At 43.6% G+C, this 16054-nt stretch overlaps 1 protein-coding gene across 1 annotated transcript in view; it reads left to right on the plus strand.

The window, feature by feature from the left end:
- Nucleotides 1-16054, plus strand: part of LOC119398955 (STAM-binding protein) — a 50364-nt gene that overhangs the window by 9145 nt on the left and 25165 nt on the right. Inside the window, exons 2-5 of the mRNA XM_037665775.2 lie at nt 1810-2019; nt 5557-5632; nt 9640-9732; nt 12953-13284. Coding sequence (XP_037521703.1) covers nt 1811-2019; nt 5557-5632; nt 9640-9732; nt 12953-13284 — 710 coding nt within the window. The 5' untranslated portion in view covers nt 1810. The remainder of the gene's footprint in view (nt 1-1809; nt 2020-5556; nt 5633-9639; nt 9733-12952; nt 13285-16054) is intronic.

Raw genomic sequence — 16054 nt, forward strand, 5'->3', positions numbered from 1 at the left:
GTGATCGCTTGGGAAGCAGTTCTTTCGATTTAGCACATGTGAAAGGGACAAAGCTGAAGAATGTCATCTTGGTGCGCGTGTTTCACGAGCGGCTCGGAAACGAACACTGGTCATCACTTCTCTGAATCAGGGCAGGTACTTGCAAGAAATATCTCCTGAACGCCAATGCCACCAGAATTGTGAAGACTAACTTCGATACAAGTCGCCTAACCGAGCTCAGGGAATAAAATCGGGTACCTTGATCAACCATAGTTCGCGTTGTACGCCTTTCTCAAGAAATCAGAATTAATTCACCCAAAATTAACAACGGTCCTCTGTTTTACGACTTGCTTAGTCTGGCAAATCTAAGTACATGAGCCAGTGCCATTTTCGCCTCCACAGAAAAAATGCAACCGACGTAATCGTGATCGATCCCGCAACCTTTGGGTCAGCAGCCGAGCACCGTAACCACTGCTCCACCGTGGCGGCTAAACACAGGTTGACGGCAATGGAATATTTGTGGGAGAGGACAGCTGTACGTGTGAGATTGTACCATTATTATAGGTCACGTTTGATTATCTTTTGATGTTCCTGGAGCTTAGCTTGTGAAATAAACACTTTTTAAAACAGTCGAGGTTATTGAAAAAGAAAAGTTTAAATCTCGGAATCTCGGCTGTCACGGCCGCCGAAAGCTGCAGCGATGGTAGGTCACATTGGTGTTGTAGCAGACGACGCGTGAAGCATGATGCAAGATTGAACTGCAACGCCGCTAGATCTTGCTTCGGCCGTCGCGTCCACTTCGGAGAGCAAGCGTCTATGGGGAGCTGCGAAACTGACCTGGTTCTAGAAATGTTGGTACTATTGCCGTCAAATGAAGCCCAAACAGAGGCAAGCATTAGAAATGGTATAGTGCATGCTGTCCAGTCATCACCATTCACAGGCGCACAGCACTCCGGTTTGGCAGCACTGCGCATGTCCATGGTGATGACTGGATGCCACGCACTATACCATTGCTAATGCTTGCCTCTGTTCGGGTTTCATTTGACACCGATAACACACTCTTGCCAATGCCCTAATCATTTGGCTGCTTTGTGGCTCCAGCTTGGGCTGTGCTGCTGGTTCTTTCGTTTGCATTTGATTTTGATACTGACTGTGCACCCCATTTGGCCTGGGGCCTTTGCCGCTGCCATGTAAGAACTGTTGAACTTTCCTTAAAGGGCCCCTAAACCACCTCCGATATTTTCTTAACCTTTCAAGTTCAGAATGCCGTCACGATCAACAGTGCCAACTGCGGCAGCGCTACGAGCCGCTGGCGCCCCACAAATTCCAAGAAACAGTCCCTTCTCCTCTCCGTGCCTTTCGGCATCCCCCCATCCCCTCAGTATTCACCATGACGTCAACATGTCGTCTGCTCGTCATCTACAATACCTGTTTGTCTGCTTGTAGGTGCGCACGCTTGCTGCTCTTCCTCCTTGCACGGTGAGGTGGAACATTCGGCCAAGATCAGAGATGAGCTTGCTAACGGAACATAGTGAAGGAAAGAGCGAAAGGAGCGAGGGCACCTTTTGTATAATCAAACGCGTATAACTCTGCAATTACGGCACCATTTCGAAAAATTCTCATGCCTGTGTGTTCGTTGTAGACTCGTGCACAACTGCAACACCACAACTAAATTTCGACCTCTGGGTAGTTTAGGGGCCCTTTAAAAGGGCTGAATTGCACGAGATGTTTAATAACAAGTTCGAAACATTGTTACTCTGATGACTGATGTGCTACATTAAAGAACAAAATACTGTGCCCCAAGTTGACTAATTTATTCCTATGTTGCAGGATGCCTTCCGCTAACAGGAGCATCGATACATATGACCCTAAGACCAAAATGAGACTTCTGAGTGATTTGGGTAGCGCAGTTGATATTGATGAAGACATACCCTTGAAGCGGTACTTCAGGTCCGGCAAGGAGATGGTGCGGATGGCGGAAGTTTATCACAAGGAAGGGGACCTCGAAAGAACCTATATACTTTATACCAAATATATCACGTGAGTTTTAGTTTGGCTGATATCTTTTTTAGCCTTGCTGGAGTTGGCATTAGGGCATTCTGCTCACTAATATGTATTTTAGAGTACAACGGGCATTCAGAATGTGCTATTGATATCAAAAACTTTTAAGTATAATGTACAGGTGGGTCCACTGTTGGAGGGAACAGTGGAATGTGTGGCGGCTATGCTTTGCTCCATGTTGCCGATGCGAGGTGGCAAGAATGTGCTCTATTTCGCTCATGCTCGGTAATTGTGGTTTTCGAAGTTCTAAATATATATGCGCCGATTGAAATAATTACAACGTGTGATTGTGATTATTTCAGTCAGCGCATATTCAAAACTTCAAAATGAACCAACTATCCACAGTCATTGCCTTACTTTGTGGTAGGTTGCTTGCAGGGCCTGTGCATCGTCTACTGTGATGCTCGTCCGACAGTAGGAGAAATGATAACTTTTTTTTTTCAGCGATTGCACAGCTGTTATCAGTAGTTGCTTGTACCACAGGGGTTTCACTTGTCGTATGTGAAATGCACACTGAAATGGCCAAGGTGCCACATGACAAAAGACAGCAGATGGTGCGGCTTTGAATGAAAAGGTATTGCAGGCCTATGAAGAATTAAAGTGAGGTACAACGTTGATGGAGGCATTGTACTGCTTACTCCCAATGCGTAAAAGTGCAGTCATTGAATGTGACACAACATCATGTGCTATTTGACACCGGGTGGTGTGCTAGTCTGGTAGCATTTCTTTTAAATGCAGACAAAGTGACCCTGGATAGCGACTGAGTTGTTTTTGCTCTGTGCAACACATCATGTGCATTTAGACTATGAGGATTTTCTCATCGTGAATGAAAACAAAGGCGACGCACAAATCTCGACGCATGCCCTGTGCTAGCATCACATTGCTTAAAATGAGTGTCTTGTGCAAAGGTTCCAAGCTCATGCACTCATCAAGCAGTGAAGGCATGCTGAGTGGCAGCAGCGCTGCGTAGCAGGCGATGCATATCAGCACATCATGCCATGCTTCCAGCACATATGTGGGATGGGGCATGTTCTTGCCACCTCACATCAGCAGTGCTGTGTGGAGCACGACCCTCACGCATTCCTGTGTTCCGTCTAACAGTGGGAACCATCTGTGCACGATAGATATCAAAATGAGTGCACATCTCCGCAATTTAAGCCAAATATAGAAATTTTTTATTCAGTACACACAACACCACAAAGTGCCTCAAAATGAAAATGGAGGCTTTGGGGAAGTTGGTTGAAGCATGAACAGTGGTCCCTTTCCAGCATTTCTAGGGACTTGGAGATTCATGCCAAGCTGGTGATAGCGTACACTGTACACTGCACCTCCTTTATTTGTTTCAAAGACCTTGTGGTTTTCTTTGTACTAAATACAACTATTATACTCTGCAAAACAAGAGATGTGCACTGCTTTGATGGCTATTGTTCATGCCTGCTGCCAAGTTTATGGTACCGATAACAACAACTTTAAAGGGACACTAAAGGCAAATAACAATTTACGTCAGAGTGAAAGCTCAATGTATGACAACGTCTAAAACGGCAATATTATCAACAGCACTGCCCTACTTACCGAGAAATTAAGCTAAATGTATCAGATGAGTGCCACGAGCGGGACATTTTGAAAATGATCCCGATGACGTGAGAGAGTCCGACCACAATTAATCACTCGTAATCAAACTAGCTGCAGTAAAAAAGAACCTTCCATGCATCAAGAGACGTAATAAAATGCTGCTTGTTCATTTCTGTTGGATTCATGGAAAAAAGAACCTCTTTGGCGTTGCCATGGGGAACGGCGCGCATGGTTCAAAGGTTCAGTTTTCGCCGAACTGCGCTTCGCCCGGTGCCCTGCTTCGCTCACGCGGTCGCGTCTCAATGGTAGTTTCGGTATCGCATACTGCTGCATGTGTTTTGCGCGCTCGTGAAAGTCGCTCTGACAGAAAGTTCGACAAAATGCTGCATTCATGTGATGTTGCCGGATGCCCGAATGGTGCACGGCGCCAGTGCACACCGCCGCGCAGTAAAGGCAGGCAACGTTGGGCACGGCAGCAGTGACATGTGAAAGACTGATTTCAGGCGGGTGATTTGAAGTGCGCTAACGCGATGCGGACCACTACAGCGTGATTTTATTTCAAAATAAGCACTTCCTTGGCATAAAAGTAGCACTACGAGGTTTCTGGACCACTATTTCAACAATCAACGTCGACTTAATATTTGGCTTTAGTGTCCCTTTAAGGGCTCTTCGTAACTTCTGGTTACAATATGTGTAGAGTACTATGGCATATTCTTGTATAATACCCCTGTCACATGGCACAATTAATGTCATTTGCAGTAAATGACATTCATACTGAATATCATTGAGGTCTTGTGTTCGTGGTCTACACTGGTATACAAAATGGCATTCGCAATTGATGTTGATGTTTGTCGTCAGTCCAGCGGGCTTTTTGCTTCTTAATATTCTCTGCTGACAAAACTGCAAAAAGTTCCTTCCATGGCTGGCAGATAGATATCACGTGCGAAATTCCGACCTTGCTACAGTGGCACCACTTCACCAAAACTACATGGAGAAATGGAAGAAGAAAGAATATATGAACACTTGTAAAAGTGTCCGACAGGAGGTGTTGGTGTCAAGTCGGAGTCTGGGAAAAAAATATAGTTGCACAAATTGCTTGAACTATTGCGCTGCAAGTCAAAAAGTTATCAAAAAGTTAACAGCAGCCATAATAGGAACCTTAAAATTGGTTACATTTTGCTTTAATTTATTGATTTCGTAATTTTTTGCCAAGCCCCTGTCGTTGAGATTACACATGTCGCGCATTCATGAGTTTGGGAAACGCATTCAGTGGGTGAATTCCATTAGCTGTGAATGTCATTTGCTGTGCCCTTGTACAGCAGCAAAAATGGCATTAACACATAAGCACACTTGCTGCGAATGACATTACATGTGCCGTGTGACGAGGGTATAAGGTTTTATTTCATCTTTGATCACATGCCTGTTGTCTTGATCATTTTTAATTTGCAGTATTTTTCGCCTTCTGTTGACTTGGTATCTGATAACGTAAAATTATTAGCCATTTATTAAGCTTTCATTACCATGCTGTATGAATTAATGCAGAAGCCAGTTGAGAGCATGCAAGCATGGGGTGTTGGGTGTGCATGCGCTGTGGACCCTCTGACTTAATATATTTGCAAGTCCATTGTGTATGCTGTGCTGAAACACCATTGTACAATGTTCCTGCAATTGTATGGAAGGCTCAGCCATAAAAGTTGATATGCAATCATGATCAAGAGTTATGACTCCGTGCCATTTGTCAACTTTGCAAACATTTCTTGGCACAAAAATTACTTCTGTGCTTTTTTGAAAGGTGCACTTGCCTCATGACAGTCTTTGTGTGTCAGTTTTTACATTAGTGCAAAAGTCATCTTTAATGTTTGAGCTGAATTGTTGTGCTCTGATACGACCCATTTTGCTTACATCATGCAATTTACTGATGTGCTTTCACACTTTATTATCTAGGCTGTTTGTAGAAAAGATATATAAGCATCCTGCTATGAAGACACCCCCTGTACCTGATTGGGACCAAACAAAGAAGGTAATAAGCTATGATGCATGAAGCTGGTGGGAACCTCACACATTGGGGATCCTCATCTATTACTCCCAACCAAGTATGCGTTCTCACGTGAATATACTTGTATATCTGGCTAGTAAGTGAGTGACATAATGCAAGCGATGGCAGTGTTTGTTTGCATGAAATCAAGAGATACGCACAAAAAAAGATGCACGTTTCCACAACTTGCTTGCTGCTCCAGTGTTTCTTCCAAGCACAGGGTTGCAAATTCTGTTCTGGCCACAGGGGCCACATTCTCACAGGTGCACTATGTGGTAATGGTTCAGCAACATTTATATTTTAGTGCATGTAGGAGAAATCCATGAAGTCAAAAGTATTCTAGAGTCGTTTAATGCAGCATCCATTTGAGATCACTCTGCTGCCTGCTAGTGCAAAACCCCTCGGACTGTTTTGTTACAGGCTTCCCGTTATGAATGCATTCATATGTGTTTAGCTAATTCTCTGGTCAAGTTCACAATGTATTCTTTATTGTTGCTCACAACTTCTTCCCAACCTTGAGCAAGCTGATCAATACATTCACAGTAACAGCCAAGCCTGCAGTTCCATGTCATAATGGAATGAAATTGGGGTGGGCGAATATTCAGGCGCTTGGTATATTCAAACGAATATTGCAGTATTCATATTCGCTTTGACACAAATTTAAGTTATTCAAAATTTCGAAGTATTTGAAGTGAACGAATAGATGTATATTGGACCTCATGTAACCTCCTCTAGAGGTGGTTTCACTGCAGCTTGGGGCTGCTATGCTGTGAAACTATCTATCCAGGGGAAATCTGCTCTGCCGCTCTGCCATACTTCAAGATTAAAATTGACATATTACCTGCACCTCGATTAATTTTATTTTAAGTTAAAATAGTGTTAAGAAGGCTTATATGCGCTAAGTATAGCAAATTTTAAAATGTAACATATTTTATCGCTTATAACTTGTGCCCTATGACTACTACTCAAATCCTGTCGCTCTTCGAATTTGCTTCCACTTCACTTCGAACCAAAGAAGTGACACTAACACATGCCTAGTTCCAATTCTTAAAAATATTGTGCAAGTTAGTTTGGTCATGACAAAAAGGCTAATTTTTTTTATAATATGTGATATATACTATTCCAACTATTCGATACGAAATTATTCGATGATATTGCCATGCCTGCTTCTTGTTTTATTTTGATGTATTCTGGTTTGACCAGCAAGGACTGTTAGCAAAGCTTGACGCTGACCGCGCTGCAGTGTTAGAGAAGCTTCGTGATTGCAGTAGATCACTTTGTTAAGATAACGCGCAGGACGCGAATAGTCTAGATTATTCCAGAGCTTGCGTGACCGCCAGTGATAAGACTGGAAAGTTCGATGCGTGATGTATAAAAGGCGGTGCGTCCCAGCCATGAGCAGTTTTTTGACGGCCGACACTCTGTGCGTGTATTGCTGTAGTTGGACTTTCAGTTTCCCGGCCACAAGTTTGGCCAAATAAAGAGTTTCATCTTGCACACGCCGACTGCTGCCTTCGTCGACTCCACGGCCCTGTGACAATACAGTTGAACCCCTTTATAAGAGGCACGCATGGGGGAGAAATTCTTGCCTGTTATATGAGGTGTCCCTTATAAGCAGGGTACTAAGTTATGCATTTTCCTATCAACCCTTACTTTCATGTAGCACACTGGTGTCTCTTATACCCCACGTGTCTCTTATATCAGTGTCTCTTATAAAGGGGTTCAACTGTATCACTATTAGCCTATTCCTAAACGAAACGCCATGCAATGGATTCGAGAGGGATCGGAACAGATAGAAATCTGAAGGCGCCAAGTCAGTAGAACATGGAGAATGTAGCCGCACTTCGCAGCCAAGCGTTTAAACAGTTTCCTTGGTCACATTGGCGATGTGAAGGCGGGCGTTGTTGTGCTGTAGTAGAATGCAATGTTGCTGATCAGGTCATTTTTGCTGGATTGTGTTGCTGAGTTGCTGCATTTGCTGTGTTCACTGTTTGGTTTCAATCAGGCAATTTGTAGTGGAGCATGCCTTCCCAGTCCCACCATACGCACATCGTTTTGCGCGGGTGAACATCTTGTTTTGCTCATGGTGTCACCCGTTGGTCGGGGCTCAGCTATTCTTTGCGCTGTGTCATGTTGACATACCGGTACTGTCTTTTGTCACTGGTAACATTTTGGTTACTTGTATCCGTATGTTGATCAATGATGGACAAGTAAACCAGGGGAGATAGTGGCTCGCTAATTCTTATTGTTGTAGTTCAAAGCATGCGGAACCCATACAACCTACTTTTTTAACTTTTCCGATTTAGCGTAGGTAACAGCTTTGTAGTACTGTAGCAGCATTCCATGATCGCTGCCAATTTCCTTGTTGTGTGGTGTGGATCTTCATGAATAAGCTGATTCTACTGCTCCTTATAGAACTAAACTGAGCGTCCTGTGCGAAGCATGTGTTTGAATTGATGTCAAAGTTGCTGTTCTCAAAGTGCTTAAACTAATTTTGAGCCGTCCTAAGAGGCATCATTCCTTCGCCATACATTTCACGTATCTCCTTTGCAGTGCCTGTGGTTCTGGCTGCTCGATTAAACGCAAAAAACGGGGGTTGAAAACGAAATTTTTAATGGACTTTCTATTTTAAAGGGGCCCTGAATCACTTTTCCAACTAATTATCGAATGACCTCAGTATTGGAGTCTGTTGCCTCTTGAACCGTTCGCGTCTGTTGCCTCACAAATCAATTGCCGCAAAAATTTTTTGAATCCGTCAAGAATAAGCAGCATTTCATTAATTCATCACATGCTTTGAGCACTTTCTCTCTTTCATCCCACCAAACGCACTGGAAGCTACACAGGAGGGGATGACAAAGAGGGAATGATGCTACGTCAGCGCACTTCTTGACCTTGAGCGCACGCCATGATACGCGATTTCTCTCTCCTCGTGTGATTCTGTTGCATGGTAGTGTGGCTACTGTGTAATTTTAGTGCACTGTAGAGTGCGGCACCAGCACGTGGCGGCACCACGGGGCAAGAAGAGCATCTGATCCAAACGCCTTTCTTGGTTTATGTCAGCTATCAACCAATAGTAACAATCTGCTGTATGGCGCCATACAGCAGCAGCCAGCTGCTCTGAAGAGAGTGAGGACTGGCCTCTATATGAATAGAGGGTGCTTGAGGAAGTGGCAACTTCGTGCTCAGCTTGTAAACTCTTCTTGCTCGCATGACTGCAAGATTTGGCTGAGGTGGTCGCAGCAGTGTGTGCTGTTCTCTGTATGTGTCTTTAACAAAGCACGAAGTGTGGTTTAGGACCGCTTTAATGACCTGAAAAGCATAAAAACGGTAGCAGCGTTAAAAAAACTAAACACACCATTTTGTAGAGCACATAATTCTCTATCGAATATCATAAAATGCATTTTCTTTTGCATGCAAAATTTCACTTCAAACAAAAAAAGAACAAAAAAAATGCCAGGACTTCCACTCCAGCCCAGTATTTCATAATTTGCTTATTGGCACAAAGGAAAGTGCTGCGCATGCACACACTCACTCTTGCACACACATGCCATATCCAATGTAACACACATCAGTAACCTCAAACAGCTATTTGATGTTGCCACAGTATAGAAGTATGCATGTATCTGTGGTGTAATAGAGTATTGGGCTGCAGTGCTTGGGCACAAAGGTTTGATCTCTCCACCAGGTGTTTAGTCCAGTTCTTTAAATGTATGAGCATTTGGCAAGACAGCAGCATGGTAAAAAATGTTTGAGAAGATTCGGAAACTTCACTTTAAAACTCCCAGTATTGTAATCTACTTGCTTAATCCTGATCAGTTCACTATTAAGCATGTTTTACTGCATCTATCTAAGCTTTCTGATTATGTTAATATATTTTCTTTGGGTATGGCTGCACATTGCTGGCCAGATGTTACTCATTGTGATGTTATAAGTGTACATTATAGGCCAGAGATGTTGACTTGTATTTCATGCATTTTGATGTTCTCTTGCAGAAATTGAATGAAGTTTTTCCTATTGCGGAAAAATTGAAAGCTGAACTCTTAGAAAAGTATACCCAAGAGTACAAAATCTTACTCAAAAACAAGGCAAGTTCTTTTTACTGAAGGAATAAATTACAATCTAGGAGGGTTCTTCTATTCCCTGTACACTGCACTACCTATATGCGACTTATAGCTAGAAAGACCTCTTTTCAATTGTGTTTTCATGCCGCCAGAAATGCTATTGCGTTCTTTTTCTGTTGGTTATGGTATGGCTATGGTAGCACATAACTGCAGCTATCTGGCAAATTGGTACATCATTTCATGTGTTCTGCCACCTTTAGGCTAAGGAACTTTAGTGTTAAGGTAAATGTTGCATACATGTGCAGCTGTCCAAAAAATGGCACGACTGTTCTGAAGAGAAAGAAAAATTGTGAGCCATTTCACTCCCTGAAAATAGGTGACCAGCATTAGCATACAAACAGAGGTGAGATGGCGGAGACCAGTGTGGTATCAGAAACCAGGTTGTCAACATGCCCATCATTTTCAAACCACTGTGCAGGGTCTACCACGACACATAGACGACACCACCACTGAGGTTCACATTAAGTGATGTTTGCTTGCCAAACCCACCTACAAGCCCACCTACATGAATAGTCTTCACTGCAACACATGTCGTGGGAAAGGCAGCTTAGAAAAACCAAGATTACACCAATCCCCTTAAAGTTGGCTTCATTTCTGAACAAAAATGCATTGTTGGGAAGACATTTTTCCAGGGGCAATTTTATTGTTTGTTGTTGCCCGGTAAATGAAACATTTTTGCAGATTAGTTCTTCCACTGCACCTTAGGGTGCACTACGCACATGGACGCACGCATGTGCAACATGTGCACCTGGAAACTATAAAGTAGTACCAACTGCGTCCCTTTGCCTCCTCTCCTAGCAGCTGCAGCAGCGTCTCTAGGGTGTCCACCAGGATGCTATGGATTTTTCTCGCGGTAGTGAAATCAGCTTCTTTCTGCTGTTGTACCTGTTTTTGCCACCACTGTCACAGCAGGTCGACATACTGAAGCATGCACAACCACCGTGCAAGCAGACTTAAGCGCGGTCGTTCACGCACTGTGCACTTATCAAGTAAACACTGCAGAAGTGGACAAACAAGATGGCGCTTGCGTGACTTCCTAAAAAGCTTGTTTTCTTAGTGCTACCAAGTTTGCAGTGGTGCTGCCTTCAGGAGTGAGAAACTTCATGCACTCATTCATTGTGTACCGCATGTTTTTACACACACCACTTGCTTCTATATACATTATATTGTCGTACCTAACATTACTCTTCACATTCATTATCTCGCGGACCTTTCCCACTGTGTCGCTTCGAACCGCAGCAGCCTCGTGCACTCTGGCGGAAGAACTGCACAACCCCACCTTTCCGGCCGAGACCCATGTTCCATGAGCTTCGCACCTCAGCTAACTTCACTTGCAATCTACAGAATGCACGAGAGAGGAGGTGCCTGCACACTGACACATGTGGCGCTACTTGACACTAAAGCCACGTACGGATAAAACACAAACAAAATATTACACGCATATGAAAACACTGAAGAAGCTCAGTTACTTTTCAAGGGCTGTAACACACACACACACACACAGGGCGCTGGGTCTATTTTATTTATGCATTTTTACACATTAGTTCTTCCACTGCTCCCAAGGGGTGCTAGGGGTTTCCTGTCGGCAGACACAAAGAAGAGTCATGTACAGTCAAATACAGTTTCGCTGTAAAATAATGGGTGCAGCCTAAAACTTCTTGGTGGGTGTGTCCCGACTGGGGACCAGGGCAGCCGTTTATCGATGGCGAGTGTCTCCCAACAGCTGACCGCAGTGGGTTAAACCAAGGGTCACAAACACGCGGTCCTCGGGCCGGAATTTTCGCCAGCAGCCCACACACATCTTCGTCCTTTGCTTTTTTTTTTTTAATAAGTAATACACTAGCTTTCAACTCACGATGGGCAGTTATTTCTTTCTTCTTAAAGAAAAAGTTCTCTGATTTTGCTAAATGGTAGTTGCATTATTTGCGCTTGCCTATTGTGATTAATAACGATTCATTTGGGTGGGCTAGGTGTTACTGGCCTCAAGTATTTTTTACACGGGGCACCCCATGTGGTCACCTTTTTTTTTTTTTTAATCATAACCGTGGAACAAAAACTCTATTTCAGAATCGGAGTCCAGATTTTAGTCATTCTGAAGACTGGTATTGATATGTTTCTCGAATCCAGATGCCAAATTCCTTTCAGAAATTACCCTCATATGAGATATGAGACAGCCCTATTAAATGGCAACGTTAGCCGAGATTTTGTTCACCCCCTGCCCCTCCGCTTTAACGTTCTTCACTGTCTTGGCTCTTGCGGGACTAATTTTCGTGACTGCGGCCCGCTATCTGAGGTGAGTTTGAGACCCCGGGGTTAAACAGTGAGTTAAAGGTTGGGGCTACGTCTCTGTATTTCTGTTTTTTTTCTCCATGTTTATGTGAGCTACGTATATCAGTTCACATTCATGTTGCTTTAAGGAGCACTTGCAACAAAATTATCAGAGTGATTAGAATCCTTGGTCTTGGGCGACTGAAGAAAATTTGCATGGGCTGGAAATGGTTGAGTCAGTTTCAGTCAGTTTCGGTCTCAGTTTATTGATTTCAAAAGGTAATACAAGATTAGCGAATATACAGGCGAGGGTCCCAAAGTAAAAGAACTGTAGTGGGACCCTCGGTTCATTATACAAGCATTGTAGGTAATAACCAGCAAATGAACAGAATTATTAGAAAAAATCAAAACATATAGATAAAACATTTCAATACAAATCAGTTAAACATGAAAAAAGCACAACAAAAGAAATTAAATACAAGAAAAAAAAAGTCTTTTAGACAACAGCCAAATATATACTTACTTTGCTTGTCCCAGGCAGACAGATTAAGGAGCAACTGCATGTGTGTTTTAGAATACTTACCAAATATACCACTAAAGCAGTTGAAATTCTTGTCTTGCTTGGAGGGGGCAATCCATACCTGCCTGGACCTCATCTTGAGCCCCAAACAGCAGTATTAAATCTAAAGTGGCACTCAAGGTATGCTTTAGTTTTTGCTCTAGGGAAACTTCAGTCAAGTGGCAGTTGATTACTCATTCTTTAATTGCCCCAACCGCACTGCTTTATTATTTATAGTGGCAGACTGTGCCGTAGCACTAAATTTGTTTCTATGTTACCTTTAACAGCAGCACAGTAGTATATTGTTTAGGAGCTCTGTGTAAATAACTTGCATGCACCTGCACTCTCAATTTACAGGAAAGGCAAGATGCAGAAGAAGCACTCCAGGAAGAGCGTAGAAAGAAAGAGCAGTTGGAGCGGCTTATGTATGAACAACAGAAGCAGTTTGCACTGCAGCAACGACAGCAGCAGGCAAAAATGGCCCAGCCCGAGAGGCCAGACACTCCAACGCCTCCTTCTGGTGGTATATCTCCTTCTGATGTTTACCCAGTGCTGCTCGAGCTGGAGAACGGTGTCCGTGGCACTCCTCGACCTAAGACACCACCTTTCCCAACTCTGAGTGACTTTGAAGTGCCGGACATTCCTCCTAGGGCTTCGAAGCCCTCTGCTCCTCCATCGGCACCTATGGAGTGAGTGAATGTTTATTAATCCTTGTGCTCATACCTGAGTAATTTGGTAGATGGTGCCAATCAAAATGTTGTGCTTTCGTTACCACCACAATACTACAGTGTGCAAAGTTGCAGTTAGTGTGTGCAGTGTGCAGAGGAAAGGAGAAAGATACTTGGGTACAAACACAGTGCTCGGTGTGTCTTTGATGATGCATTACTTATCTGCTGCTGCTGTAGTTAGCCAGAGGATCTAGTGTTAGAATTATGCCGGGTAAGAATATGGCCTATGTACGATACCCATTAGTACCTGTCAAATGGCAGTGATTCTCTTATCTGTGGTAGATATAACAAGCCGATCATCCTCCACAAATTGGTGTGTTGGGAGGCCGAGGTAAATGGAAGAGGCACTTTCTCCTGTTTTACAGAGAGCATATTCCCTTGAATCTGGCCATGGTTCTTAGTACATAACTGTTGTTTGAGAATAAGGCTACTCTAAACTTTGAAGGGGCCCTGCAGCACTTCTCCAAGTAATCTACGAATGGCTTCACTGAAGGAGTTCATTCCCTCACAAATCGATTGCTGCAAAAATTTTTAGAATCGGTCAAGTATGAGCAGTGCTATGAGGATTTGTCACGCACTTTAAACGCTTTCTCCCTCCTTTTGGTCCACCGCTGTGGTGTAGCGGTTATGGTGCTCCGCTGTTGACCTGAAGGTCGCGGGTTCGATCCCGGCTGCGGCGGTCGCATTTCGATAGAGGTGAAATTCTAGAGGCTAGTGTGCTGTGTGATGTCAGTGCATGTTAAAGAACACCAGATGGTCAAAATTTCCGGAGCTCTCCACTACGGCGTCTCTCATAATCATATCATGGTTTTGGGACGAAAAACCCCAAATAAATCCCTCCTTTCGTTTTCAGTGAGCACGCTGAAAGCTACGCAGGGGGGTATGACAAGGGGGCAAGAAGCTACGTCACAAGAATAGACGAGTTGCAAAAACTGCAAGGCAGCTTTTCTGCACGACAGAAATTCATGTATGACGGTGGCGCCTCCCATCCTTGCTAGAATTGTTATGTGCAGTGTAGTGAGGACGGGAGGCACCGCCGTTGTGTGTGAATGCACAATGAGGGGTGGGGGTGCGCCCTCTAGCCCAATGATAGCCAAACACTGGGAACGCTGAGCTGGATGTAACAGTTGTGGCGAGGACAGGAGGCACCGCCATTGTACGTGAATTTCTGTTGTGCAGGTAAGCTGCCTTGCAGTTTTTGCAACTTGTCTATTCTTGTGCATAATCTGTCAGATATCTTCACTTATTTTAGTGAAACTTGATAGCAGCCTTAATGACATTGGTATATCTGGATTTGTGGACATCTGGATATGTGCAGCCAGTGTGGCGCACTTTGCAGGTTATATCACTTTCTGCTGTTGCTTAGCACCACAGCTGATACTATGCCATACCATAGCACTCTTTAAATTATGAGGATAATTTGAAATTCCATGTGGCAAATCAGCAAAAGCAATTGGGATGCTTGTGATACATGAGGGTTTAGCACAGCGTGGGCACTCGTACCTCTCTACAAGTGTTATGAAACTCTAGAAGGTGTCTTCATAAATGCTGTGGAATATGAATAGGGGAAAACATTTATCTGTCTCCATTTATTGCTGCACGGGGCTTCAAATGGAGTTAGCCATTCCCATTTGTGATCAGTGCCTTCACATCCTAAGCTGTTTGAATTTGAGCTCTTCTTGTGAGAACATGGTGACTACATTGGCATGTTTCAGTGAGCAAGCTGCATAATGTTTACTGTAACATCTTTTGTTATCTTTTTTTTGCTGCAATGGTTGCTGCATGCTTTAGCAGATGAGTTTGCGTTAATGGAGTATTTTAGCGGAGCGTTATCATCTTAGCATTACTGCTACTGGTACGGTCTGTAATAATGGGCAATGCTGGAAGTTTACTGGGTGCTGGTATAAGTTTACTATGATGCATTGGCGTAGCCAGGGAGGTTGGGGGTGGGGGATCAACTTCCTTCCCTGCCCGAAAAAAATTTCTGGCTACACTACTGCTAGGATGCACCCATGTACACTGTAATTACAAAACTTGGTGGCACCCAGGCTATCCACTTTAATCCTAATTTGCTCGTGGTACATGCTGTCATTGCAACAGCTAGGAATAAATTGTAAAATAAGTAGGCGTGTGCGAATGTTCGAAATTTCAAATTTTTTTCGAATAGTGTTTGCTATTCGATACGATTCGTACTGGAATTTTACTATTCAAACAATTCGAACTTCCCAAGAACAATTACAGTCAACGTCCCATTAAAAGTGACCCCTTCAGATTTTCAATATGCTTCACCTCATTACACTTGTATTGCAACAAAGCTGCCTTTCAAGCTCTGTTACATTTGAACTGAGCCAAGATACAGTCAATGTCCGATTAAAAGTGGTCCCTAGATTTTCATTATGCTTCACCTCATCACACCCCCGTATTGCAGCAAAGCTGCCTTTCAAGCTGCGCTACGGTTGCAAATGTATTAACTCAAGAAAACGCTGGTTCCAACATGGAGATGAAAGATGTGGCAGAGGTGGGGGCTCAATTAATGCTGTTTTGGACCTAAAATTTGGACAGGAAGTCGGAACGCCGAAGCTTTTTAGCATCCAAATTTTCAGATGTTCTTATATATCGACGTCTAGGAGGCAGATTTGGAACTACGGACTTGAAGGGAGCAGACCCTTGTCCACCACATCAGTTGGGCTTCCACAGAAGTTGAAAGAGGAGGAGAGGCTGAGGAAATGGC

This window comes from Rhipicephalus sanguineus, chromosome 1, assembly GCF_013339695.2.
Source record: "Rhipicephalus sanguineus isolate Rsan-2018 chromosome 1, BIME_Rsan_1.4, whole genome shotgun sequence".
NCBI lineage: Eukaryota > Metazoa > Arthropoda > Arachnida > Ixodida > Ixodidae > Rhipicephalus > Rhipicephalus sanguineus.